Source organism: Vipera berus, assembly GCF_964194415.1.
Source record: "Vipera berus genome assembly, chromosome: 3".
Lineage (NCBI taxonomy): Eukaryota > Metazoa > Chordata > Lepidosauria > Squamata > Viperidae > Vipera > Vipera berus.
The window spans coordinates 52,598,940-52,624,481 of record NC_138204.1 but is presented as its reverse complement, the minus strand read 5'-3'; the positions used below and the strand labels follow the sequence as shown (position 1 = coordinate 52,624,481).

The 25,542-nt window shown below is 40.0% G+C and overlaps 2 protein-coding genes across 5 annotated transcripts in view; one reads left to right on the top strand and one right to left on the bottom strand.

The window, feature by feature from the left end:
- The window catches only part of MICAL1 (microtubule associated monooxygenase, calponin and LIM domain containing 1), a 50,446-nt gene extending 44,356 nt beyond the window's left edge, over positions 1–6,090 (top strand). For all 4 annotated transcript variants that reach the window (XM_081323938.1, XM_081323937.1, XM_081323935.1 and 1 more), the window contains exons 21-24: positions 1,511–1,604; positions 1,746–1,845; positions 3,228–3,301; positions 5,212–6,090. In XM_081323938.1, coding sequence (XP_081180064.1) covers positions 1,511–1,604; positions 1,746–1,845; positions 3,228–3,301; positions 5,212–5,366 — 423 coding nt within the window. In that variant the 3' untranslated portion in view covers positions 5,367–6,090. The remainder of the gene's footprint in view (positions 1–1,510; positions 1,605–1,745; positions 1,846–3,227; positions 3,302–5,211) is intronic.
- Positions 2,183–24,230, bottom strand: SMPD2 (sphingomyelin phosphodiesterase 2). The gene is made up of 12 exons (XM_081323939.1): positions 24,061–24,230; positions 20,025–20,073; positions 17,399–17,495; positions 16,562–16,638; positions 13,946–14,039; positions 13,758–13,847; positions 12,705–12,787; positions 12,313–12,445; positions 11,968–12,072; positions 10,544–10,694; positions 8,150–8,486; positions 2,183–2,323 (listed from the first exon to the last, which is right to left on the bottom strand). The coding sequence occupies exons 2-12, from the start codon at positions 20,069–20,071 to the stop codon at positions 2,263–2,265; spliced, it is 1,275 nt and encodes a 424-aa protein (XP_081180065.1). The 5' UTR covers positions 20,072–20,073; positions 24,061–24,230; the 3' UTR covers positions 2,183–2,262.
- Between the last annotated feature and the right edge of the window lie 1,312 nt (positions 24,231–25,542).

Here is a 25,542-nt window from a genome sequence, read left to right as displayed (position 1 = left end):
AAGAGCAAAGGGGCATAATACAGTAAGTACATTGGTGTGGCAAACAGTTCTGTGAATGCCATTGTATTAATCTTTAGGGCTTGAAAATTACAGCATGATGTATAGTGAGCAGTGCATTATATCTCCTATCCCAAAAGTGATGAGCACTATCCAGTATAAGCCTTTGGCCATTTTATATTAATATTGTAATGAGCTTTGAAAGACTTGTATTTTCAGTAAATTATTTTGCCGTGCTTGGAAACAGTATTATGTATTTGCATCATAAGTCTTCATAAGTAAGTTTGTGGTTTTCTTTTTGACCACATTTCAATTGACAACAAACTAGTGAAAACTGGCAGCTATTGTCTGATATAATCATATGAGATTCCCATTCCCAAGAGCCTTGGTGGAGCAGTGGGCTAATGCCTCCTTAAGTAACACCAGCTGCCTGCAGTTAGTGCAGGTTCGCATCCCACCAGGCTCAAGGTTGATTCAGCCTTCCATCCTTCCGAGGTAGGTAAAATGAGGACCCAGATTGTTGGGGGCAATAAGCTGACTTTGTAATAATGCCGCTTGGGGTGTGTGTGAAAGCCCTAACAAGCAGGCATATACATAGAATGAAGGCTACTGCTAAGCTTGTAAGCCGCCCTGAGTCTTCGGAGAAGGGCGGGATATAAATGGAATTAAAATAAATAAATAAATAAATCTTGCACAAGTGTGATGCCCCGTATCTATGGACAGCATCCTTGTTCAGCTGTTCTCTTTCCGTGTCATTAGAGCTCTGCATGGGGAGGTGGGACAGGAAGAAGGGGCATGGCTGGCATGTAAAATCTTCCCTCCCATGACTATAATAAGGAAGATATAACTTCTGATCCTCAACTTAAAAAAGTTCATTTAGTGACTGTTCAAAAGTTACAACGGCACTGAAGAAAGTGACTTATGACCATTTTTCACACTTATGAACGTTGCAACATCCCCATGGTCCCAGGATCAAAGTCCAGATTCTTAGCAACTGACTCATATTTATGACATTTCCACTGTCCAGGGTCATGTTATTACCTTTTGTGACCTTCTGACAAGCAAAGTCAATGGGAAAGACAGATTCACTTTAACAATTGCAGTGATTCATTTAACAACTGTGGCAAGGAAGGTTGTAAAATGGGGCAAGGTTCACTTCACAAATGTCTCGCTTAGCAACAGAAATTTGGGGCTCAATTGTGGTTGTAAGTCAAGGACTACCTGCAGCTGTGTTTGAAAATGTATAGGGATGTTTCTGTATTATCCACGCTTTTTGTGTTGCTTTTGCAAAAAATTCTTCTGTGACATCATTACTGCCTTAGGAAGTGAAGCTGCCCAGATCCTAATAAAGTCTTAAATGTGATATCATGATAGGCCTTTTACTGACCTGTTTTAAAAGGGTTCCTTTTCCTAAAATTCCCTCCCCTGCTTTAGAATCTGGTTGCAGGTTCCTCTTCTTATATTTCTAAACCTTTGTTTTAATCAGTTTTTATTTTGACCAACATTTTTGCAGGCCATCCAAAGGCGGTTAGAAGAGATTGAAGTGACTTTTCGGGAGCTTGAGAAACAGGGCATCAAGGTGGAACAATCTCTGCGACAAGAGGCAGGTAAGAATCTGAAGCCTCTTTGAATAGGAATGGTGTTTGAGATGGCTACATATGAAGAACGGGTGCCACAAAGTTGGTATCATGGTTCTTCTTTAAGCTAACATGTCAGATTTAACCTCCTACCCTCGTTATATTCTTTAGGAACAGAGTCTGAACTGAAGAAACAGTGGATGAACCAGTTGCTCACATTGATTCAAAAGAAGAACAGCTTGATGTCTGAAGAGTCTGACCTCATGATTGAGTAAGGAACTCTGCAAGTTATGTCAGTTAAGATCTGTAACTCATTTTGACTATAGAAAATGGATCCAGCATTGCTCTTTTATATGCCATAGGAATTACAAGGGAGATCACAGTCCATTTGGGGTTTCTCCTCCCACTAACATAACCTCCAATCCGGCAAGTGAACTAGCTTCACACCTTGCATAAAAAAAATGACCAGAATGTCTCCTAGAGTACAGTATAAACAACCCCCAGGTTGTGTCCCCATGTTGTGTCCAAGAAAAGGTAATCTGTTTGACATCATGTGTTAATAAAAGCATTCTGCCCAAAAGAGGAAAATATAATTGACATCAGCTCATAGTCTTTTATTATTTCAGTTATCTTTTACCTAGTTCCAAAAGCCTTCCCGATGTTTTGGATTAATAGCTCCTATAATATTTTATAATACTGTTACTTCTAGCATTGTGAAGCCACCTGGTGTCGTTTTGGAGTTGGGTGACCTACAAATGTGATAAATAATAAATATCAGACCCAACACAATCTATGGTTAGTATTTATGACAATCAGAATCAAAAACAATATTAACTCAAAGCAAAATCAAGAAAAAGTTGTACTATAATAGCATTCAAAGGCTACTACCTGTAAGCCAAAGGCTGAATTCAACTAAGTAAAGTCCCGTCATATGTGATGGTGACCAGATTTGCATACCATGCTATTTCATAAATTAAACTTTTCAACCACAGTGGCTGAATATTAAGCTAAGCTTTAATAACTATATGTTGGAATAAGCCAATATGTAATAGCTATATAATGGCCTATTGCAATATGACTCCATCATAGACTGTGACTTAAAATTCTGAGCTTGAATCCCTGGAAACCTGTGGACAGGCGATTTATATTAGAGGATACCTTAGGGTGAAAGATCTGCAAGAAGAATATAAAATAAACATTCCACTGGTAAATGATTGTTAGTAAAATAACTTGGAAATACTGACAATCTTGTTAGGATTCTTCTGTTACCAAGGCAAATATGCCTAGGGTATGCTAATGTCATCTATTCTCTTCCTCATTTAGTATGGAGCTTTTGAGATGGGTGTGTGTGTATATGTATGTATACATACATGTCTGTCTGACTTTCTGTCTATCTGGAGGACAGCAAGTTGCAATGAGAGAATCAGTATAGAGCGGGGGTGTCAAACTGCCGGCCCGCGGGCCGGACGCGTCATAACAAAACCGTGCCCACCCCATTGCCGGCAATGGGGAAAAAGCTCTGATACATCGTGCGACGTCACGTGACATTGCAAGTTTGACATGCCTGGTATAGAGGCTCCAAGGAAGGGAATTCCTTATGTTATCAGGAACTTTTTCTTAATTGTGTATTGTAACAACGACAATTTTTTTTAGTGTGCAAGAGCTGACGCTAGAGGAGCAGCAGTGCCAGCTGGATCAAGAACTACGTCGCTACTATAATATGGATGGTAAGAAAGAACATAACAGGTTGTGGTGGGAAAAGAGGAGGGCAAGGTGTGTTGGATATGTTCAGCACCTTGAGTTATTTGTACAATAAAGGTGGGATACAAATTAATAAATAAATAGCTGCCCAAACTCACTATGAGATGAACAATATTTGTTTTTTGCACTGAAAAGAGCTGCTATTTAATTAACTCAATTAACGTATACTCAGAATTGTTTCTGGTTTTAGATAACCAAGAAATTTGCTAATGTAGCTGCCCTGTTGTGATTGTGAAAAGCCAGGAATCTGGTGATCATAAGTCCTGAAAAACCCAACATTGTAAAAGTTCTAAATAATGGACATGTCTATTGTGTTACTAACAGAATCTAAAAGTCAAAAGAAAAAGTTTCTTTGCAAAGAGGAGTTTCACATTTGCCTTCTGTTAACAATATGTGAAGAGGGACGCGGTGGCTCAGTGGGTTAGGATGCTGAGCTTGTCGATCAGAAGGTTGGCAGTTTGGCGGGTCGAATCCCAAGTGCTGCATAACAGAGTGAGCGCCTGTTACTCGTCCCAGCTTCTGCCAACCTAGCAGTTCGAAAGCACGTAAAAATGCAAGTAGAAAAATAGGGACCACTACGGTGGGAAGGTAACAGCGTTCCGTGTGCCTTTGGCGCCTAGTCATGCCGACCACATGACCACGGAGATGTCCTCAGACAAGCGCTGGCTCTTCCGCTTTGAAACGGAGATGAGCACCGGCCCCTAGAGTTGGAAACGACTAGAACGCATGTGTGGGGGAACCTTTACCTTTACCTAACAATATGTGTGTTTTGTCAGTTTGGCTTTGACAGCATATTTATTATCATTTGCAGTCTGGTATTCTCAGGATAGGAAATGTAAACAAAAGAATGCTAGTATATGTTTAAATTCTGATCATAATTTTTTAAAAGATAATAGATGAATTTGATTGAGCATAGTCACACACATTCAGCAAGACGTTACATAGAACTGAAAACAACATGCATTCATTCATTCCTTGAATGAAAAAAAATAGCACTTAGGTATATTCACTCTGTGTGCATGGAGTGATATTATGTTGGGGCAGAAAAACTAGTAACATTAAATAATAATAAAGTTGGAAGGGACCTTGGAGGTCATCTAGTCCAAACCCCTGCTCAGGCAGAAAACCCTTTACCAATGATGGCGAACCTTTTAGAGTCCGGGTGCCCAAACTGCAACCCAAAACCCACTTATGTATCGTCGGGTGCCAGGTAGGTGTGGCCCATTGGGTGGGTGTGGCCCATTGGGTGGGCGTGGCTGTGGTAGTAACTGCAGACTGGGTGGGACTAAAAAGTTCATTCAATGAATTCCAACTCTGAGAGATTTTTTTTCCCGTTGAGTTGAAATTGATTGATTGATTGATTGATTTAACCTTTTTTTTGCACACGGCACCGGAGGCCTAAAGCGGAAAGGTTTTATAAAACTCAGCTAAAGGCCTAGGACTGGGGCAACGGAGCACGTGCCCACAGAGGGCTCTGTGTGCCACCTGTGGCACGCATGCCATAGGTTCGCCACCACAGGCCTATACCATTTCAGATAAATGGCTGTCCAGTCTCTTCTTAAAAACTTCCAGTGTTGGAGCATTTATATTCATTCATTCATTCATGGCTATAAAAGTATAATTCTTGGAATTCCTGATGAAATTTAACTCCCAGGTTTCCACATGGTATCTTTTCACTTTGACAAAATAGTAGATAAAAGTTAGGGAATTTGCAGCTCCCCAGATGTTGCCTCTTTCCAAAAATTGTCAGCCTCAGCATAACCAAAGACGTTTGGAGGTGTAATCCAGATATTTGCAGTTCTACCACTTCTCCTTTTTATGTAATTGAATAGCATGAATGGTTCTTTATTCTGAGCATGTACTTTTTGTTTCAAAGATTCTTTGAAAACTTCCGAGGACTGCGAGGCAGAGAAGACGATCCTGTCCCAACTGGTTGCAGTTGTGAATCAACGCAGTGCTCTGATCGAGATGCAAGAGAGGAAGAGGCTCAATGAGCTTTCTGAGCATGCTCCAATGATGGAAAACGCCTAGAATATTTGAGATCAGGTTTAGCCGGTGAATAAATTTGCTGAATGCCCTTCATATTTGGCAAGCCATTCCGTTTTAGCAAAAAAACACCACTTGGAAAAGGAACTTAGCTGCTGTTTTATACTCTGTGACAGCTTTAGTAGTAGCTTTCCTGCTGTAAGTGTGGAAATATGCTCATTATGAGATGAACAATAAGCTCAAATCAACCCTGAAGCCCTGAAGCGGTTCATGCGCTTAGACATCTGTCCATGTTTCAGTTATTTTGAATACTACCAGAAGAAGCCCCAAAGTTGGAGTTTATGAAGTTTCCCCTTGAGGGTTAGTGCCTGAGAGTGGTTCTAGATTGAGCTAAACAAGCCTGATCTTGTCGCAACTTGATACAACTACATTTTAAGTGTTTTAGGAAATAATAAAGAAACTATGTAGAACTGCTTTTAATTGTTTGCAGATGCAACTGCTGAAGGCTTTAAGAAAGCAGCCTATCTGCAGCATTTGGAGGGAAAATAATATTCAGAAGATGTAGGTATTATTTAGCAACAATTATATATATATTTGCAGTTAGCATGCTCCCCTTTGACACAGGGCCTCATCCAACAGAAAACATTTCTTTCACTCTACTGCTACAGGCGACCGTGTTTGTGATCCTTCTAGATGTGGTAAATTAGGAGCGGCTGTATGGTTTAAGTGCAGAAAACATTTTACAATGTTCTAAAAGCAAAAAAACAAACCATGATGCTTTCATGAAGTTCAGAGGAGCCTTCAAACTGTCCAGAGTTGTATTTCTAGAGGAGGATACTCTCTTGAAGGATACACAGAATCAACAGGGTATTTTAGAGGAAAGAAATAGATGCCCTACAATAAAAATTAAAAATGCCGTCATCTAAGGGCTTCTGTCATGATAAACATCCAAGGAGAAATATACCTCTCTTGTATTATTTCTCCATGTACATACAAGCATAACAAATGCTATAGGTCAAGCTCTTGAAGCTGGACAAGCACGGCTGGAAAATGTAGGCTCTTCCTGCAAAATAAACAATGAATGTGGATGCAGATCGCAAATGCGCTGCTCCTGAAGAAAAACTTCAAGCGAACAGACGTTATATGGAAACTAAAGCCAGTTTACAATCTGAAAACATCTACATCTGGATCAATATAAGCCAACTGGTTTTTCACAGGCACAGCTCCAATAAACATAATGGAGTAAAAAGGAAACGCTGTTCTGTCTTTTTTTTTTAATCCAAGTTAATTGCACATCCATCGAGCTTTTTCTAAAGTTTTCTTGGTTTTGACTCAATTTCCTCCAAGAAGTGACAGGATTATATTATTTGGCAGATAATACAGTTCTTAGAGGTAATTAAGTGAAGCCTGACCTTGAATTTGAACTGAAACTAGTTAAAATTAATTTTCACATCAAATATTTTTGAGAAAAAAAGAAAATTAGTAGATGAAAGAAATGCACGTACCAAAGATACCAAACAGCTGGTTGCCTACTTCTTTACTGACACTAGATGATTTATAACTAATTTCTATTACATTTTTAGCAAGGGTATCAAAGTTTTGTATGTTTCAAAAATAACTTTTTGACTCAAGTTCTTCTCGTCTTGGTTGGTTCTGATTAACCCCACCTGAACACAGGTGTAATAGGGTTTGCAAACATTTCAGTCATTGAGTGATCTATGCACAAGGTCCAGGACTGACTGGTCTGTATGCCCCATCCAAAATATGCCTACATCACCTGGGCAAAACTGGGGAGGGTGGCAATGACTAAAGGCAGGTAAGGGGGGGGAACAGAAAGATCAGGGGAGGGCTGTGTGCATGTGCCATGAGGAGACAGGAGGGAGGGGTGGGGTATATCAGCTTGACCATATGCATTGATTAAGACTCCATCAAATTTGTCTTGGCCAAAACCCAGATGTTTCAGATTTTGCTTACACTGGACTCTGACACTCTTGAGAAACGAGGAATTATGACCTAAGGTAACATGTATTGTTCTTCTATGTGAACTTAAGGAAGGATGGACTATATATGACATTCTGCTAGATTATGAAGATATCTCTTCCTATAATTAAGCACAAGGAAGTGGACAGCTCTTAAAGCTAATGCACTCTACCATGGTCATCTAAAGCAGAGGCCCCCAACCTTTTGGGCACCAGGGATCGGTTCCGTGGACAGAGGTTTTTCCACGGACCGGAGGTGGCATTTAGTGTGCATGCTGCGGATGGAGCTTTGCTTGTTTGTGCGGAGTGGTTGCTGGCATGCCGTGGCCCAGTACTGGTCCATGGACCGGACATTGGGGACCCCTGATCTAAAGTGTAAAGAAAGGCTAAAGTGTTAACAAGATACATATTAAAAACAGATTTCCATCAATAATTGTTATTAGTACAGCTGAAAACATTGTTGTAGGAAAAGCAGGTGTATAATTAGTACCATTTTATTTTACTCATCTGCTCTTACCTGCTTTTTTCAATACAAATTTAACACTCCAGTATGTGTTTAATTCTATTAAAACAGTACTTTATGATAAAAAGTTTTTTTAAATAGCCAAGTTAGTTTCACAATCCACCCATGTCTTCAGCACAAAAAAGATCTAAAAAAAAATGTTACTGCTCAAAAATTCAGCCTATTAAACCCGCCCCCCCCCCCTTTACAGTACCAAAGGTTAATTATCATTCCTTATTTAGAACCGGTGAACTGTTATTGCTGAGAAACACAGAGGGATTTGTTACTCCCACCTCTGCCCAGTCTCTTGGGCTCATACTTTTCAATGCAGGCATCCAATGTTTCACCTGTTCAATTTCTCCTGGAGCGTCTGCAGCCCCACCCGCATTTGTTCCTCTGTTCCCTGCAGCACCTTCACTTCGATGATGTGGAAGAGATACAGCACAGCTGAGATAAGCAGGGCTGACACAGAGAGTAGACTGAGCAAAGAGAAGGAGAACTTGGGGAAGGGCTGCTGGAGAGCTCCACCAAACACGGAACTCATGGCCATGACTCCTTGTATGATCAGCAGAAGCAGAGCCAGGGCAGCCATGCGGCCACACAAATACTGCTGCCGTTTTGCTGAATGTAACCCCACTTGCACCTCCAGACGGGCTTCGTTCAAGACATCCACCAGAACCGGCTCTAAAAGTAAAGAGAACGGTGATTTCAACCACACAAAGCTGTTAATTCTGCACAGTGAGATCCAACTGTCACAGACCAATTGCTATTTTTTTTATCAAGAGGAGGAGAGAGGGAGTTATTTGGCAACCCCAGCGGAGAGTTTTCTTTCTGAAATTAACAAAATGGGAAATTAGTTTTATATAAGTGCCTAGGTAGAAAATTATAGATGAATAATGATATAGGCTGGGACAAAACCGAGAAGGTAATCGGCATCTGTTATCCTGCTACACGATCTCCTAGATCAGGTGTCCCCAATCCCTAGTCCGTGGCTCAGTGCTGGGCTGCAGCCTGTTCGGAACCAGGCCAGGAAAGTGGTGGGCAAGCCCGTGTGCATGCAAAGTTGCATTTGTGAAAGCAGCACACACACACACATTGCAACCATTCACTTTCCCCATCCTGCTACCGCCACCTCCACCAGTCCGCCAAGCCGGAAAGGTTGGAGACTGCTGTCCTAGATATACAAATTGTAATTATGAGAGTGATCACTTCAGACTAAACATGGGGTATGATAAGAGGCTTTTCATACACAAGCTTGCATAGAGTTAAATGAGCTGAAAAAAGCTAGCAGGGAGTAATAGTGTTCTGGCTCAGATTCCAAGCAAGAGAAGAAGACAATCGGCAAGCAAGCAAAGATTTAGCAGTTCCATGCAGGCTCTGGGGTAATTGATGATCATCGAAAAAGAGAATTATGTAATAAAGCACTGGTATATTCAGCAGAAACATCCAGAGGAGGAAGAAACCAGAGAGAAAATCAAGTTTGTGTTGATTGCAAGAGATCGCCAGCTAAAGTTTTAATTAAAGTCCTTGATTAACTCTCTTGGGAATTTAGTAGCAATTACATTTTAATGGAGGTATAGTCAATTTTAGCAGAAGCCCGGGTATTGCAGGCAGGGAGCTAGTTAATCCCAGAATGGTAGAGCAATTAGGCCATAAAGCAATTCACTATATTCCCTTGAAGACAGAAACCGAAAGGAGAGTAGCTGAAGCTGTTGAAGATAATAGTAGTAGTATCTACTAGTAGTCAATAGTAGTAACTGTGAGAGGGATCTCAGAGTCCTAGTGGACAATCACTTAAATATGAGCCAGCAGTGTGCTGCAGCTGCCAAAAAAGCCAACACAGTGCTAGGTTGCAATAACAGAGGGATAGAATCAAGATCACGTGAAGTATTAATAGCACTTTACAATGCCTTGGTAAAGCCACACTTGGAATACCGTGTCTAGTTTTGGTCACCACAATGTAAAAAAGATGTTGAGACTCTAGAAAGAGTACAGAAAAGAGCAACAAAGATGATTAGAGGACTGGAGGCTAAAACATACAAGGAACGGTTGCTGGAATTGGGTATGTCTAGTTTAATGAAGAGAAGGGCGAGGGGTGACATGATAGCACTGTTCCAGTATCTCAGGGGTTGCCACAAAGAAGAGGGAGTCAAGCTATATTTCAAAGCACCTGAAGGCAAGACAAGCAGCAATGGATGGCAACTGACCAAAGAGAGAAGCAACCTATATCTAAGGAGAAATTTCCTGACTATTAGAACAATTAATCAGTGGAACAACCTGCCTCCAGAAGCTGTGAATGCTCCAACACTAGAAGTTTTTAAAAAAAGACTGGACAGCCATTTGTCTGAAGTGGTATAGGGTTTCCTGCCTGAGCAAGGGGTTGGACTAGATGACCTCCAAGGTTGCTTCCAACTACTACTACTATTGTTGTTGTGGTTGTTATTATAAATGTATTTCTTTGTTATGCTGTAAGTAAAGAAAAGTGAATTAGTTCACAAGAAAATCATTGCCCGCTGCCTTTTGTTTGATCCTAAGAACCCTCTCACAGAGGCATAGGGAATCTGCAGATTCCAGACACGGCTTAATATTATAGATGCTCCAAGAATCTTTCAATAATAGATAGCCACACTGTCTAGGAATGATGGTCACTGTGGTACAGCAATAGCTGGAAGGCCACAGATTCTCTGTTCTCTGTTGCTTTTGCTTCGCTTGTGAGAAACCAATGAAATTTGAACACTCACCAACTGGAAGATTGTTTTCACTTTTATTTGATTGGACTACAGAGAGTGTCACTTTGACAGCTTCATGGTCAGAGTAAGGAAAATCCTTGCCAGGAGCAGTTCCCATAGTAGTTTCATGAATATTGCATCTAATATCATATTGAGATGAGCCCTATAAGAAAGGACAGACAAGGTGGCAAACTGTTTGTTATCTGCAGACAGCAGAAACATCTCCCAAAATGTTATAGCTAGATTATGGGATACAAATAATTGCAGAAAAAAAGAGGAATGTTGTTTTCTTAGAAAAACCGTAGCAGTTTGAAATGTCCAAAAGGAACTAGATTTACTCTAAGAGAAATTTCACTATACATGAAGCTGTTGTCATAAAATCTATCCACAAAGGTAAGTATCTCCAAGGAATGTGATTCTACAACATCTCCTGGCAGTTTGTTCCTTTGGATAATTTTTTTATCTAATTAATCTTAAATGTCAGCAATTGCCACTTACAATCCATTACCATATCTTCAGATTTAAGTAGTACCTAGGTTCTTGCCCACTGAAAGACAGCTCTGATTTAAGGTATTCCTATCTTGCTCCCAAAAGATTAGATAGTAAGTTGAGATTTTTCTCAATACATCTAAAGTGGCCCTCCATTTTAATGATAAACATCAGTGAACAGCAAATTAAAGGATTTTCAGTCTTTCTGTTCTGAGGAACTTCTCTTCAGTCTCCTAAATGTATCTCAAGAGGCTACTTAGAAGTGTTCAGATTCAGACTAAGAAAGCAGCTGTAATGGTTATTTCCCTTCCCACTGGAAAAAAGATTAATAGGTTAAAGGTGACCTTTCCATCATAAACCATTGTTTTGAAATGGGAAAGAACAATAGCTGTGGGCCAAGTATTGTTCCTCTGGGTTCAATCAAATTATTTCAGTGTTCCAGGATAGCAATGCACAGAAACTACATTTTAAGGCTGCACAATGCTTCAGAACAGACATGGGTGCTCACGTAGTGTTTCTCTGCAACTTCCTAAGTCAGTTTTTCCCTGGGGTCAGGGAGCTGCTCCCCCTACACACACACACACACAATCATCACATGCCCTGGTTAAATAAAAAAAGGTGCGTTCAATTTAAGACATTCAGGCAGGTGCCTTTGATTCTGTCCTTGATGCTGAAGTGCCACACAACCCTTCTGCTCTTAGCTTTAGCACACACCATACTAGCACTGTCTGGACCTTCCTCGACGGAGAGCAACTGTCAAATGAACACAACAGTAAATAACAAGTAGCTGAACCCATTACCAAAGGATAAAGTTGAAAACCCAGAGCAGCTGCCTTGTTCAGTGGGAAATGTTTTTCAAATGAGAGCTTTCATTCTCACCTGCTTCCCAAACTCTCTCTACAACACTTTGCTCAGTCTCTGTTTTGTAGATATTAACTTGCACGTACTTTATAAAGAAGGTAGTCAATACGAATCCCCTGGGGATAACACTGCAGTTCTTTCTTGTTGATGTAGCAGTTGGCTGGCACAAGGGTACAGCCATCTTCGCAGCCCTGAGAAAAAGATCAGGGACAACAGAGACTCTTAAACACAACATTTAGAGTAGTTGCAAGAAGTGAACTGGGTTTCCATCGCAGAAATCTAAACTTGGGGGAACAAAATGGGGGATAGACAAAGGGATAAAACAGGTCACTGTACATCCAGCTTTTGAATGAATGAAAATATTTGTTTCTGAGTCTCGATAATATCAGACATGGACATATTCAAGTACTTGTGCACGCAAAGATGCTCACTTTAATTTTCTCTGCAGCTATGAAGGAATCTTGCAGCCTCGTCCATCCTCTCAATAGCCGAATGCCAATATCTTCTGGGTGCATATTCAGGTCTCCTCCAAGCAGCACCACATCAGCTCCTTTGGAGGTATGCCTGGAAAGGTGGGAGAGAATCACAAGACAGAAGAGCTTTTTTGAAGAGAGAAATATAGACACTGTTATATGAAATGTATCCCTAATAAACATCCTTCTCAATCTCTCTGGTATGAAATAAACTGAGCTTCTCCTGAGCTAAAGCTTTTAACTTTTAGCTAGCTAAAGTTAACTTTCAGGGGACACTAGTGACACAGCCCCTGTCACTGGATTCCAATACAGCACAAGCTTTGTTTGAATTCGACAGCTATAATTCTTACCGTATGAACTGGCCAAGTTCCCAGGCCTGAACCACACGATGGGGCAGGTATGTATCCTTCTCTCGACAATATTCAGCATGGAGCTGGGGGGGGGGGGGAAATAAATGTAAAAAAATTATGTGCATTATCTATGAAATTACACAGCCATTATTCCCACACTCATTACAAAATATAAAATAGCAGAGAAAAAAATCTTGGTTCATGGTTACAAGAGAAAGGTGGAAAGAATTTAAGTTATGTCATGAGCTTCTTCCTGAAAGTCTCATGATAAAAATGAACTTTTTGATAGGTGTAGCGTAGAATTGCTTGATTAATCTTAGATCACAGGTAGATTAATCTTAACATTAATGACTGCTTTGTCTCCTGAATCAAGAATAATGTAAATGTGAATATTTATACACACCAGAAACAAATATGTGATATCTTGTGTTTTGGGGGGAGGGGAGCCTTTGAGTCAGTGTTGATTCCTGGTGAGCACCTAGACTAGTCCTGGCAGTTTTCTTGGCAAGATTTTTCAGAAGTGGTTGGCTACCATCTTCTTCCTAGGACTGATAGTGGCTGGCCCAAAACTGGCTTCATGCCTAAGGCAGGACTAGAACTCACAGTCTTCTGGTTTTTAGCCTGGTACCTTAACTACTACACCAAACTGGTTCCATTCAGATACACTCAATATAGTGAACAGTATAGATTTGTTCAATCTTCCTCCTTTTCAGAAATCTTGCTCCAGATTTCTAATAGCAGTACAAAACCACTGATCTATAGCACTAAAGTCTAACCACATTTTGTCTAGGGACACAGAAGAACTCTGACTTTGCCCACCCAGATGTCAAGATGCAAAATAGCCACTTGTGCGGGAAGATGTGGAACCCAACAGCAAGGTATTACTGAGGGTGTGAATTCATGAAGATGGCATCTTCCTAACTCAAGTCAAAAGTACTCTTCACCCCTTTCCACATGACTTAGTTATTTTGATAGCTTGCTCTAAATGAGGGATCTGAGAGAAACGATCATAATTTTAAAGTGCAACAAAATAAAACAAATAGGGATGCTCACATGAGTCACATAGACGTTGAAAATAATGCCCTCGATCTTTAGCACTATGAGACCCACGGATTTGCCACCGAACCAGTCTCCATGCTGGAACTGTGAAAGAATACAGCATATATAAAACAGAAGGGCAAAACTGAAACAATGAGTACAAATAGGTGTGCCTTGCACTCTTTCCTAAGCATGTTACTCACCATGTATGGGTAGCCATTCACAGAATATTGGTACAAGAAAGTGTCCAGGATCTGATGTTTGGAGAAGATGCAGAGTCCGCTGCCAATCACGCCACTGCAGAAGAACAGACTCCAAATCATTATCTTCTCTATGGTGGATAGACTTTGAGAGTTTGGGACCATGCTTTTTGTCAGTGGCCAAAGCTCTGGGGGCAACAATGTCACCGGAAGTGGTGAAGGCAAGAATCCCCACTTCTTCCTCTTATTTCTTGGATTAAGAGTACTGGAAGCTTTATGCATTTAACTTATGTGGGTTTTGCAAATAACTGTACCATTATTTGGTAGTTTGCCACCAAATTTTGGCAGGTGGAGTTAATTCTCAGGACTGAAAGTAAAAAGGGGTTTTCATATCTCTGATTGAAAACAGGACTCCATTCCTACCTGCCCTATGAATCTAAAGCTGAGCTTTCTGGAATATAACTCTGAGATGAGAAACACAGGTAAAGGTTTCCAGAGAAAAAGCAGCATTTAGAACCTTTGGAATTATTCCTGGCTCTCTAAGAACGGAGTGACATTTTACAAAACCACCAGAAATTGAAGCTTGCCATGAACTGGGGCTTCAACAGCTACATATACATTGGATGTACAGGTGACTTCGAGTTACAACAGGCTTTTTTAGTGACCATTCAAAGTTACAATAGCAGTGAAAAAAGGGACTTATAACCATTTTTCACAATTGTGACCACTACAGCATCTCCATGGTCACATGATAGTTGCCATGTCCTGGGGTCGTACGATCACCTTGGGATCTTCTGAACAGCAAAGTCAATGAGAAAGCCAAATTCACTTAACAACCGTGTTACTAACTTAACAACTGAAGCCGTTCTATTAATGACTGCAGCAAGAAAAATGCAAAATAGGGCAAATCTCACTTAACTGTCTCCCTTAGCAACAGAAATTTTGGGGTCAATTAAGGACTGCCTGTACTGTATATATTTTAAGCCACAATACAACTACATTTTTTATCACATTTGCAATCACAAGAGAATTTATTTGATCCATATGCCAAAATTTACACAAAGATACTAAGCTGTTCCATGATCAGTTGCGTTTTAAGTTATATAATACATATTTTTATCATTCCTTTTGTTTTCTACCATAGCAGATCTGGGGATCTAGTTACTCAAGAGTCAATAGGGCTCAAAGTAGTACAGGAAATTCAACCAGTCTCCCAGTGTGATGTGAGTATGACTCAACATCCTGCTACGTCTGCATGCAAGCTATATAAATATCCTTAGTAACCAGTAATATCTCCAAGTTCATCAGCCTCACTGTCAAGAATAAGTAGCATAACAGGTCCCAACTGAGACCACATCCCATTAAAGCAAATCTGCAGGCTGTTCAATTAACCTGCCACACCTGGTAGGCAGGGACTACTAAAGGTACACAAGTCAGTTGAAAAGCAAAAGACAATCTTTGTTAGGAAGGTAAGTCCAACAATGTTTAGGTACAGTCAAGAACACATATTTTTGCAGAAAACCTCTGGAAAAGACTTTTTAATCTATGTGGCAGCCCAACATAGCTCTTTTTTAGAAGCTTTCAACCACTTTCTCCCAACTGGTATCTTTCAGCTGAGAGACAGTGACTCACCCAAGATCAACCAGCTGGCTTCATGTGCCTAAGGTGGGGCTAGAACTTGGTTGAATGGTTTGTAGACACACACACACACACACACACACACACACACACACACACACACACACACATTAATAGTAGCACAAAACCATTGATCTGTAGCATGATTACTGGAAATCTGAAAGAAAGAAGTTTGAACTGGCTAGTGGGGAAAATGGTGCAAAAAATGCAACGAGTGTACTTTTCCCTGTCCTTAAAAAACTGTATTATGCTAATTTTAAGATTTAGACTACAATTGTGTATGATTGCCATAAAATCATACCAATGTTATTGAGTGCCATGATCAATGGAGGCTCTAGGATCCTCAAGACCCAATGTGCCAACTTTTGTCTTTACCTACTTTTAAGTCTAATCACACTTTGTCTAGTCACACAGAAAAATCCAGCTAATTTTAAGATGGAACAACAAAAAAGCTTGTCTTATCCTTCAGCCATGGACGCAAATTGAAACTATTGTGTGTTCTTCTTGAAATTAAAATCTTGCAAAAACTTTAGTGATACACCCCAGACTGTAGTCTGCTTTCTAGAGATGGTAGAAGGCAATCAAACATATCTTGAGCACCAGATTGGAGAATGCTACCAGGACAAAGTGACATCATGATAGCAATAGCAATAGCATTTAGACATATACCCCTTCATAGTGCTTTACAGCACTCTCTAAGAGTTTACAGAGTCAGCATATTGCCCCCAACAATCTGGTCCTCATTTTATCAACCTCAGAAGGATGGAAGGCTGAGTCAACCTTGAGCCAGTGAAGGTCAAACTCCTGGCAGTGTGCAGAGTTTGCCTGCAATCCTGCATTCCAACCACTGCGTCACAAGGGCTCCTGATTCTGAACTAGGAAGGCTTTTTCTGCCTTATTCAGTAGTATCAGCTGGATATCTATGCCTTTCGGAAGTTAAACAAAAGAAAACTTAAGAGATTACCTGAACTTCATTTTTACCTTTTGAAGTAGTGGGAAGAAGGATAGTGAGTACACAGTTTCTTTTGCAGCATGAGATAATCTTTTTCACTCCATACCTGAAAAGCAAAAAGCTATCACCACAGTGACTGTGAAAAAAGTAACAAAATGGCATGTTGATTTGGGGACCAAGGTCCCTAAGCTTATCTTCAGTTAATTGCCAGTCCCAAAATAACTCTCTTCCATTTGTTATGTTTTTCTAGCAACTGTGCAAAGTCCTTTAAGATTTCTCTAGAGCACAACAAGGAGGCCTCTGCTGATCTGTGTAACAACAAATAGGCACACCCTTCCAGTGGCTGAATTTTTATTTATTTATTTTATTTTAATTCCATTTATATCCCACCCTTCTCCGAAGACTCAGGGCGGCTTACAAGCTTAGCAGTAGCCTTCATTCTATGTATATGCCTGCTTATTAGGGCTTTCACACACACACCCCAAGCGGCATTATTACAAAGTCAGCTTAATTGCCCCCAACAATCTGGGTCCTCATTTTACCTACCTCGGAAGGATGGAAGGCTGAGTCAACCTTGAGCCTGGTGGGATGCGAACCTGCACTAATTGCAAGCAGCTGGTGTTACTTAAGGAGGCATTAGCCCACTGCTCCACCAAGGATTTACCCATCACACTAAGCCATCATGTCAACTGTTGAGTTTGGGTTTATGACTAGTACTGTATGAAACAGGACATGACATTTTCTTCAGCAAAACAAACCATGCCTTTAACATCATGTATGAAAATGTAATATGTCACCAGATGAAGTAGGATTAAAACCCCACTTTTCATTCTAACAAGATCCATTCCAGAATGTGAAATCCTCACCTCCTGTAAGAGTGCCAGGTCAAATCCCTCCTGGTCAAGGACATCCCCAATCAATGCAACACGCTCTTGCCGTAATTTGCTCAGGTAACGAATGGCCCTAGACAAGGTGAAAAGGAAAGGGAGAGGAGTGAGGATCACCACTGTGATGGATTGGGATAAGAATTCACAAGGAATCAATTTGTATGTTTGCTTATACAAGAGTAGTATTATTGCATGTTCCTTTAACTTCATATGTGTCTCCCTCTGTTCAACTCACGTAACATCTTTCCTAATCTGTGCCTGGTCTCAGAGTGCATGCTTGTGGGGACACAGGACTCAGGGACATGGGTTACCAAAGATACTTCTTCCTTCCTGCTGTAAAATGCAGGTCAGCTTGTTAGAATACCTATTAAGGCCTTGACTGAACATATCATATCAAATCTGTTTTACTGCATTTCTAGAAATGTGCCTATAACGTATTCACACCCAAAGACTGGTATGCTTGTGGTTATCTTGTTTCCCAATTGCTGGTAAAGCATTTACTTATTTATTTGGATGTGCACATGTGCATGTGCATATCCAAAGTGCCTACTTCTACTAATATGTGCACATGCTCAAACTATTTTTAATCAGCTTACTAAATAATTTAATTTTATCCCTATAATACCACCCTCACAAAGCAAATTGAAATGAAACTAGCCAGATGGCCCAAAGCCAATACCCAATACTTCAACCATCAGATGGAGCTATTTTTGCCTGGACCATAGTAAAGGAGATAGTTAACGTCATTATCCATTGCAATCTCTTTAAATATAAATATACTGTACAGTATAAAAATATACAGTGTCACCAATTTATGCACACAGACTTAAGATCAATCCCTATTAAGACACATTAAAATGTCTAGAAGCATTGAATAAAAACAGCCCAGTGGACCTTATTTGAGGACTAAATCCCACCATCAAAACAGACAAAATTAGGGAGCTTTCAGAAAATAAAGGATAGCTCCTAGAAATAGATCAATAAAAACTTCAGTGGCCACACCAAAAACATGAATATTCGATAAAATTAACAGTGTTGAATGACATTTAATTCCTTTGTGTGTCTTTTCAGAATTATGAAAACATGCCGATATACCTAACACTGGGAACTGTTTTGTCAAATACAGTCTTCCTAAATTCAGGTTTAAGGGATTAATCGTATTATGGCCAAAACCCTGCTCGCCTGAAGCAACCCAATCACTTTGATGCAGCAAAATTTTAACATACAGTATATAGTGGGCTCCCAGCAAATCCTTGACACTTTGCTGAACAGCCAAGGCAAAGGAGAACCATAGTTTATATAACCTTGTCCTACTACACTGCAAAGGCAAGATAAAGAAATAAAGGCACACGGAGTGGAAATTACAGCATGACGTTAGAATGCTTTTGATAAAACCCATCCATGTGATCTTAGTACTATCTATATATTATGATTAGAGCATGCTAGCTATACGATCTTTGAGAGGCGGTCAGTGACTATAAACAGTTTGGTTTATTGGGCTACAGGTTCCTGACTGACTCTTCCCCTTCTTGCTGTTCAGGGTCAATTCAGGTTGATGTCAATGCATTTTAAGCAGTTAATGTGTGGGAGGGAAGGGGCATCTTACAGGTTTGATAGTGAATGCAGCTCAAACCATAGGATGAAATGGAACAACTCTGAAGAATGAGACCTGGCCTATACCTGCAGTGAAAGGAAGATCAAGAATCCTGGTATGTTAAAAGAGATTTTGAATTTTTAAGGTAGAACTAGGAAACTGATAACTTTTTAAAACAGTATTTTATGAAAACATATTTTTTAGAAGTCAGAGAACTAACACTGCAAATAATTGATTGGAATAAGAATTGTTCTCTGTAATATACAAGCATATTTTTTTGTATTTGCAACCAACGTATTACAGGGAACAGGAACAAAAATAGAATCCTGCCCCAATCCCATGATGAGCAATTAAATTTTACTGTTCAGCTATATTTGCAAGCTAGATCAGCACTGGAATCTGAACTTTCCTCAACAGAGGGATGAAATGCCTTAAGTCTCTGGAAAAAAAACCCCCTCTCTGAACATTATATTTTTGTTTTGTTCTTAAGAGAATTATATTGTTTAAAGCAGTTTAGCTGCCTAATGGAGAATTAAAGTTGAACTATCACAACTGCAAGCATAATCAATAATTCTTGCCCAAAATACCAGGAGAGTTGTGTTTGAAGATCTTTTCAAATATGCATTATTGCAGCTAAATTTTAACCCAAACCTCCATCATTTTGGCAATGCTGCCCTACAACCAAAACTCTATTGTAACTATTATAAAATTGTAACTAAGAACCTGTGGTCCAGAAAGCAGAACAGGAAGAAAAGAGAAGCCAATAGCATTCAAGGAATATTTAACACCACCACCACCACACACTAAAATCCCAAAGCATAAAGACAGGGCATCTGATAGCCTGCTTTGGGATAAAAAACATAAGCCCCAAGGAGGAAAAAAACCCACATACCACAGTTTTCAAATAATGAGTACGATTCAGAACTCTTGATAATATATTGGAAATAAGTCACAGTGAAAAAAGCTGTTCGGGTCAAAGATGCCCCAAACAAATGAAAAAGATAAACTCACCAGCAATTGAGATCAAAGATACGAAGCTGCATTTGAGAACCGTCCATTGCTGTGGATGCAAGACAATGTACAGGTGAATTCCAATCAAAATTTAACACAATGAGAAGTTCTGTTTCAACCTTTTGAGCAGCCTGGGACTTAAGCTTGACCTTTTCCCTCCTGCCAGAAGAACAGGAATTGTAGCTAAGAACTATGGTTTAGGGACTTTCAAGTAAGGTAAAGGTGGGGTGGGGCAGTTGATGAAACTGATTCACAGCTAGGAGCCTAAGGTTTGGTGTACAAGGACAGAGGAAGCCTCTGTGATAAACCCTTTGTCAATATTTGAATATTTCTATCTCTTTAATTAGTGAAAAGCAGTCAAGAAATGTTCATGAATACTAAAAAGCTTTTGAAATCCACAGCTGAGCAATACATTTTTAACCATCAACCAAAATATGCAAGCTTTCAAGTTCTCCAGGACTATGCATTATGGAACAGAACTCAAAAGCTTGCACACTGTTGTGCCATTTTAGTGAGTCCAAATAAAGGAAATGTCCAACTATGGTACAACTATCCAAGTGAAGTAGATCAAAGTCATCCTCCCTTTTACCTGATGCCCCTTAGATACGGTAGATATAAATTCCCATAATTCCTAGATAAATGGCCAGTAGCTGAAATTAATGAGACAGTCAGCAAATTATGGAAAGTTGTTCTAGATATTACATCTGCTCACTGTGCTCAAACATTTTTTTCTGACTTTTGGGTTAGCATTTTTGAGTTCACTGCCAGAGCCACACAAAATGGTGGTGGTAAATCTTATACTATAATGTATGAGTTTTAAACAGGAAGTAGCAACTATATTTTGAATATGTGCATATCTCCATTTTTGTATAATTTGTGATAGTTATGCAGTTTTGGCCATCATATGTTTCCTGCTACTAGCCTTTTTTTAAGTTGGCATTTTGCTTCCTAACTGTTTTGTGTCAGAAATTGCTGAACTCTACCCTAAATTTGCTGTAAATGTCCATTCCTAAGTTTGGAAGGCTTTCTCCCATTGACTGATAGTGAGACATTTATTCCAATTTTCTTAGAGAGCTCACAAAGATTGTTATGTAGATATGTGGATCAGTTTGGGTGACAATTTTTTTCAGCCTTGGGTTGGGTTCATATTATTGCACAAACCTATAACTGGATGTGCTTGTTTATGGCTAATGCAGTGTACAATACTAAAAACATCTGAAATGACTCTCACATTAAAACATTATGATTTGACAATTTCCTGTACAACTAATGAACAAATCTGTCAGTCACTTTCTTCTCTCAATTACACAAAAGCCTCTTTCCAACAAAGACCTGCAATTTAACTTTAACACAGAATAACATAGAATAACAGAGTTGGAAAGGGACCTTGGAGATCTTCTAGTCCAACCCTCTGCTGAGGCAGGAAACCCTATACCATTTCAAGTGATTGTCCAATTTCTTAAAAACTTCCAGTGTTGGAGCATTCACAACTTCTGGAGGCAGGTTGTTCCACTGATTAATTGTTCTAACTGTCTACTCTCCTTGATTAGTTTCCATCCGTTGCTTCTTGTCCTGCCTTCAGGTGCTTTAGAGAATAGCTTGACTCCCTCTTCTTTGTGGCAACCTCTGAAATATTGGAACACTGCTATCATGTCACCCCTAGTCCTCCTTTTCATTAAACTATAAAGGTAAAGGTTCCCCCGCACATGCGTGCTAGTCATTTCCAACTCTAGGGGCTGGTGCTCATCTCCATTCCAAAGCCGAAGAGCCAGCGCTTGTCCGAGGACGTCTCCGTGGTCATGTGGCCGGCATGACTAGATGCCAAAGGTGCACAGAACGCTGTTACCTTCCCACCGTAGTGGTCCCTATTTTTCTACTTGCATTTTTACGTGCTTTCGAACTGCTAGGTTGGTAGAAGCTGGGACGAGTAACAGGCGCTCAATCTGTTACGCGGCACTAGACATACCCAATTCCAGCAACCGTTCTTTATATGTTTTAGCCTCCAGTTCCCTAACCATCTTTGTTGCTCTTCTCTGCATTCCTTATTCCGTGACCTTAAAAAAAATTGCATATTTTATGGAGCTTGGCTTTGCTACCTGAATAAACGTCATTATGGTGATCTCTTCATTATATGGCAACAAGAGTAAAATTACTACATAGTGATATTAATGTACTATCAAAGGATTATGATATTGCTAAAATACAATTTCACAGATTTAGTGAATAGGAAACCACAAACTGATCAAACGCATCCTACAACATGTGCACATGCTAGGAAGCTAGCTTAGCTGTCTAGCATACCCCTTTTTCACACATAGATTACTATAGTATGATTGATGTATAGGTTATTTATGCAATCTCCTACATGACTTACAAGAAATCAGCCTTGCAGTACGAATCAAAAAATAAATGGAAGATTAAGAAAGTGAACTACAAAATAATAAAATGCTTACTATAAAATTATAATTGTTTTTATAGCGATTGCTTTGTCTGAAACTGCTTTGTCTTAGAGAACCATTGTGTTTGTAGATTCAGTATTAGCTTTTCTTAAATTTTCCCTCAGGTAAAAAACAGCTTGAGATGGTATTGACAGCTCTTCCTTCCCTCCAATCAGTACATAAAATGATAACTTGAAACAAGATGTTTTCAAGAAGAAACTTTTGATACTATGGTGTGATGACAATGCCAGCAAAATACAAGAATTCAAATCTATGACTGTCAGTCTATGAAAAAAACAGACTTGGCTCAAATTCTACAGACACAACAAAGAACTACCGTATTTTCCGGCGTATAAGATGACTTTTTAACCCATGAAAATCATCTCAAAAGTTGGGGGGTCATCTTATACGCCCAGTCGTCTTATACGACGGAAAATACGGTACATACAATAATACATTCACAAAATTCAGGAATTAACTGTTATTCCTTTTCACAGTATCAGGCAGAAACAGTAAACATTCTATTATATTATTCTATTATGAGATCCCAACATTACAATTCAAGAATAGAACAATACCGCTTCACTTTAGTAAATGCTGCTGAACAACTTACTTCCAGCATCAACCATTCTGATTAATGGTTTTAGTTAAACATTTAGAATTTATCTTCCCCATCCCTGACCAAGACATTTAATCTGATTTGTCTTGTAGGGAGAGAGAGATTCAAAAATGCACTCTTTAAGCTCACCAAGGTTTGCTCCTCTGCATTGTTTAATAGACGTGTGCAGAGACAAAAGTTTACTATGGTTGTTTTGCCTTTTCCTGTCCAAGTCTAATGGATCTTTATCTTCATCGTTATGCCATTCAGTCACCAGTGAAACTATTGGATCAAATAACTTTTGGGGACTCTTGAGGCAAAAACCCAAGTCTTTTTCTCATGTTCTGCATTGCGTAAGGAAACTTTTAACATCCATTCTGAGCAAATTTGGGAAGGGTTAGGGCTAGGAGACAGTGCAGAACAGAGAGGCTCATTTCCCACCCCACTGGAGTCACTAAACTTTTCTAAAGACGTTAACAAAACAATTACCAGGAAGGGAGCTGTGTGTGTCCTCTTTTCGCTGGAAGAGAATGCTTAGTCGCTAAATCAGATTAAACAAATTCGGCCACACTGAATTCAACATTAAGCCTCTTTTTCTCCATCTGACGTTCAAGGCACGACAATATCAACCCGCTAACCATTCCCAGCACTGTATTTTGCCCAAGAGACGTTTTAAACAGAGCTATAGCAGTCGGGGTGTCTAAGACTTCGATCCTGATCGATTTTAAAACAGAAAGAAAAGGCTGACAAGCATTCCACCTTAACATGTATCAGTCTTCTATTTCAGTGTGTGTGTGTGTGTGTGTGTGTGTGTGTGTGTGTCGGGGGGGGGGGGAGAGCCAGGGGGCAAGAGTAACGAGTGTCCCAGTTTCGGAGCAGCTTTCAAGCAGTTGCTGCAGTGCTTGTGACAGCAAGAGAAAGAGGAAGGAAGAGAGAAAAGCTAGAACAAACGGTGCAAACGATATAGGGCTCCGAAAGAGCGTGGGAAGCCGATGCATACCTGCGATTTCTATCACAATCGGGCCCACCTCCAGTTTTCACTCGCTGCCCTCCATTATTCGTGCGAAGACCGTCCGGGCAGCACCAAAGCAGCGACAACTAAAGCGGGAAAGCAGCACCTAACTCTGCGGCGCGCAGTGCATCTCGGGTCTTGTAGGCCTTCGTTCATGTCATCGTAACTTGTGTTTAAACCCACTTCCCTCCCCTCGCGGACTGAAAAAGGCGTGGGGAGACGCCGCTGGGTGGAAAAGGGAGAAGCGGAACTCGGAAGGGGGAGATGGGTGGCAAAGTAAAACCTTTCGAGCTTGTATCTACTTTCCTCCGAGTAAGATCAGTTTAGCGCAACAAGTTTTTTTTCTTCTTTTCAAAAAAAAAAAAAAAAAGGAAGGCACTTGAAGTGCAAATTAGAAGTGCTAAAGGTTTTTGGCATAGTTAATGATTTAAGGACTGTTTAAACATAGAAAAAAAAATAAACTTTGCATTTCTTCATGTGCACACAAAAACTCCAGTAAGCCATTTGTGCAGGTTTTTACCTTTCTTATGAACACAATCCCTGAGTTAACCCAATTTAAAAATCTTAACACATCATTTAGATTTTTGTTTTTGTTTTTGACCTTAGAAAAAATATACTGGACAACCATTTTTTTAAAAAAGGTTTTGCTTCCTGAAAAACTTCTGGTGATTATGATGTTGTTGTTGTTGTTAGTTGCGAAGTCGTGTCCGACCCATCGCGACCCTATGGACAATGTTCCTCCAGGCCTTCCTGTCCTCTACCATCTTCTGGAGTCCATTTAAGCTCACGCCTACTGCTTCAGTGACTCCATCCAGCCACCTCATTCTCTGTCGTCCCCTTCTTCTATTGCCCTCAATCTTTCCCAGCATTAGGCTCTTCTCCAGTGAGTCCTTCCTTCTCATTAGGTGGCCAAAGTATTTGAGTTTTAGCTTCAGGATCTGGCCTTCTAAAGAGCAGTCAGGGTTGATCTCCTCAAGGACTGACCGGTTTGATCGCCTTGCAGTCCAAGGGACTCGCAGGAGTCTTCTCCAGCACCATAGTTCAAAGGCTTCAATTCTTTGGCGCTCAGCCTTTCTTATGGTCCAGCTTTCACTGCCATACATTGCAACTGGGAAGACCATAGCCTTGACTATACGCACTTTTGTTGACAGGGTGATGTCTCTGCTTTTTAGTGTGCTGTCTATATTTGCCATGGCTTTCCTCCCCAGGAGCAAGCGTCTTTTAATTTCTTGGCTACAGTCCCCATCTGCAGTGATCTTGGAGCCCAGGAAAATAAAATCTGTCACTACCTCCATTTCTTCCCCAGACCCTTTTAAACTGAACACAAATATATTTTCAGAATGACTATATCATGTTGGAATTGTAAGAAATATAAAATTAACTTTTAATGACTATAATATATTTATTTGCATAATGTTCCTGAAATGCTGCATGAGTTCAACAGGACTATATGTTTTGCTGCTGATTTTT

Coding starts and splice junctions, on each gene's coding strand:
- SMPD2 (XM_081323939.1), bottom strand. CDS start 20,071: ATGGACGGTTCTCAAATGCAGCTTCGTATCTTTGATCTCAATTGCTG. Junction 13,848..13,945: donor TGAATGGCTACCCATACATG/GTGAGTAACATG, acceptor ATTCTTTCACAG/TTCCAGCATGGAGACTGGTT. Junction 8,487..10,543: donor TGAAAACAATCTTCCAGTTG/GTGAGTGTTCAA, acceptor CTTTACTTTTAG/AGCCGGTTCTGGTGGATGTC.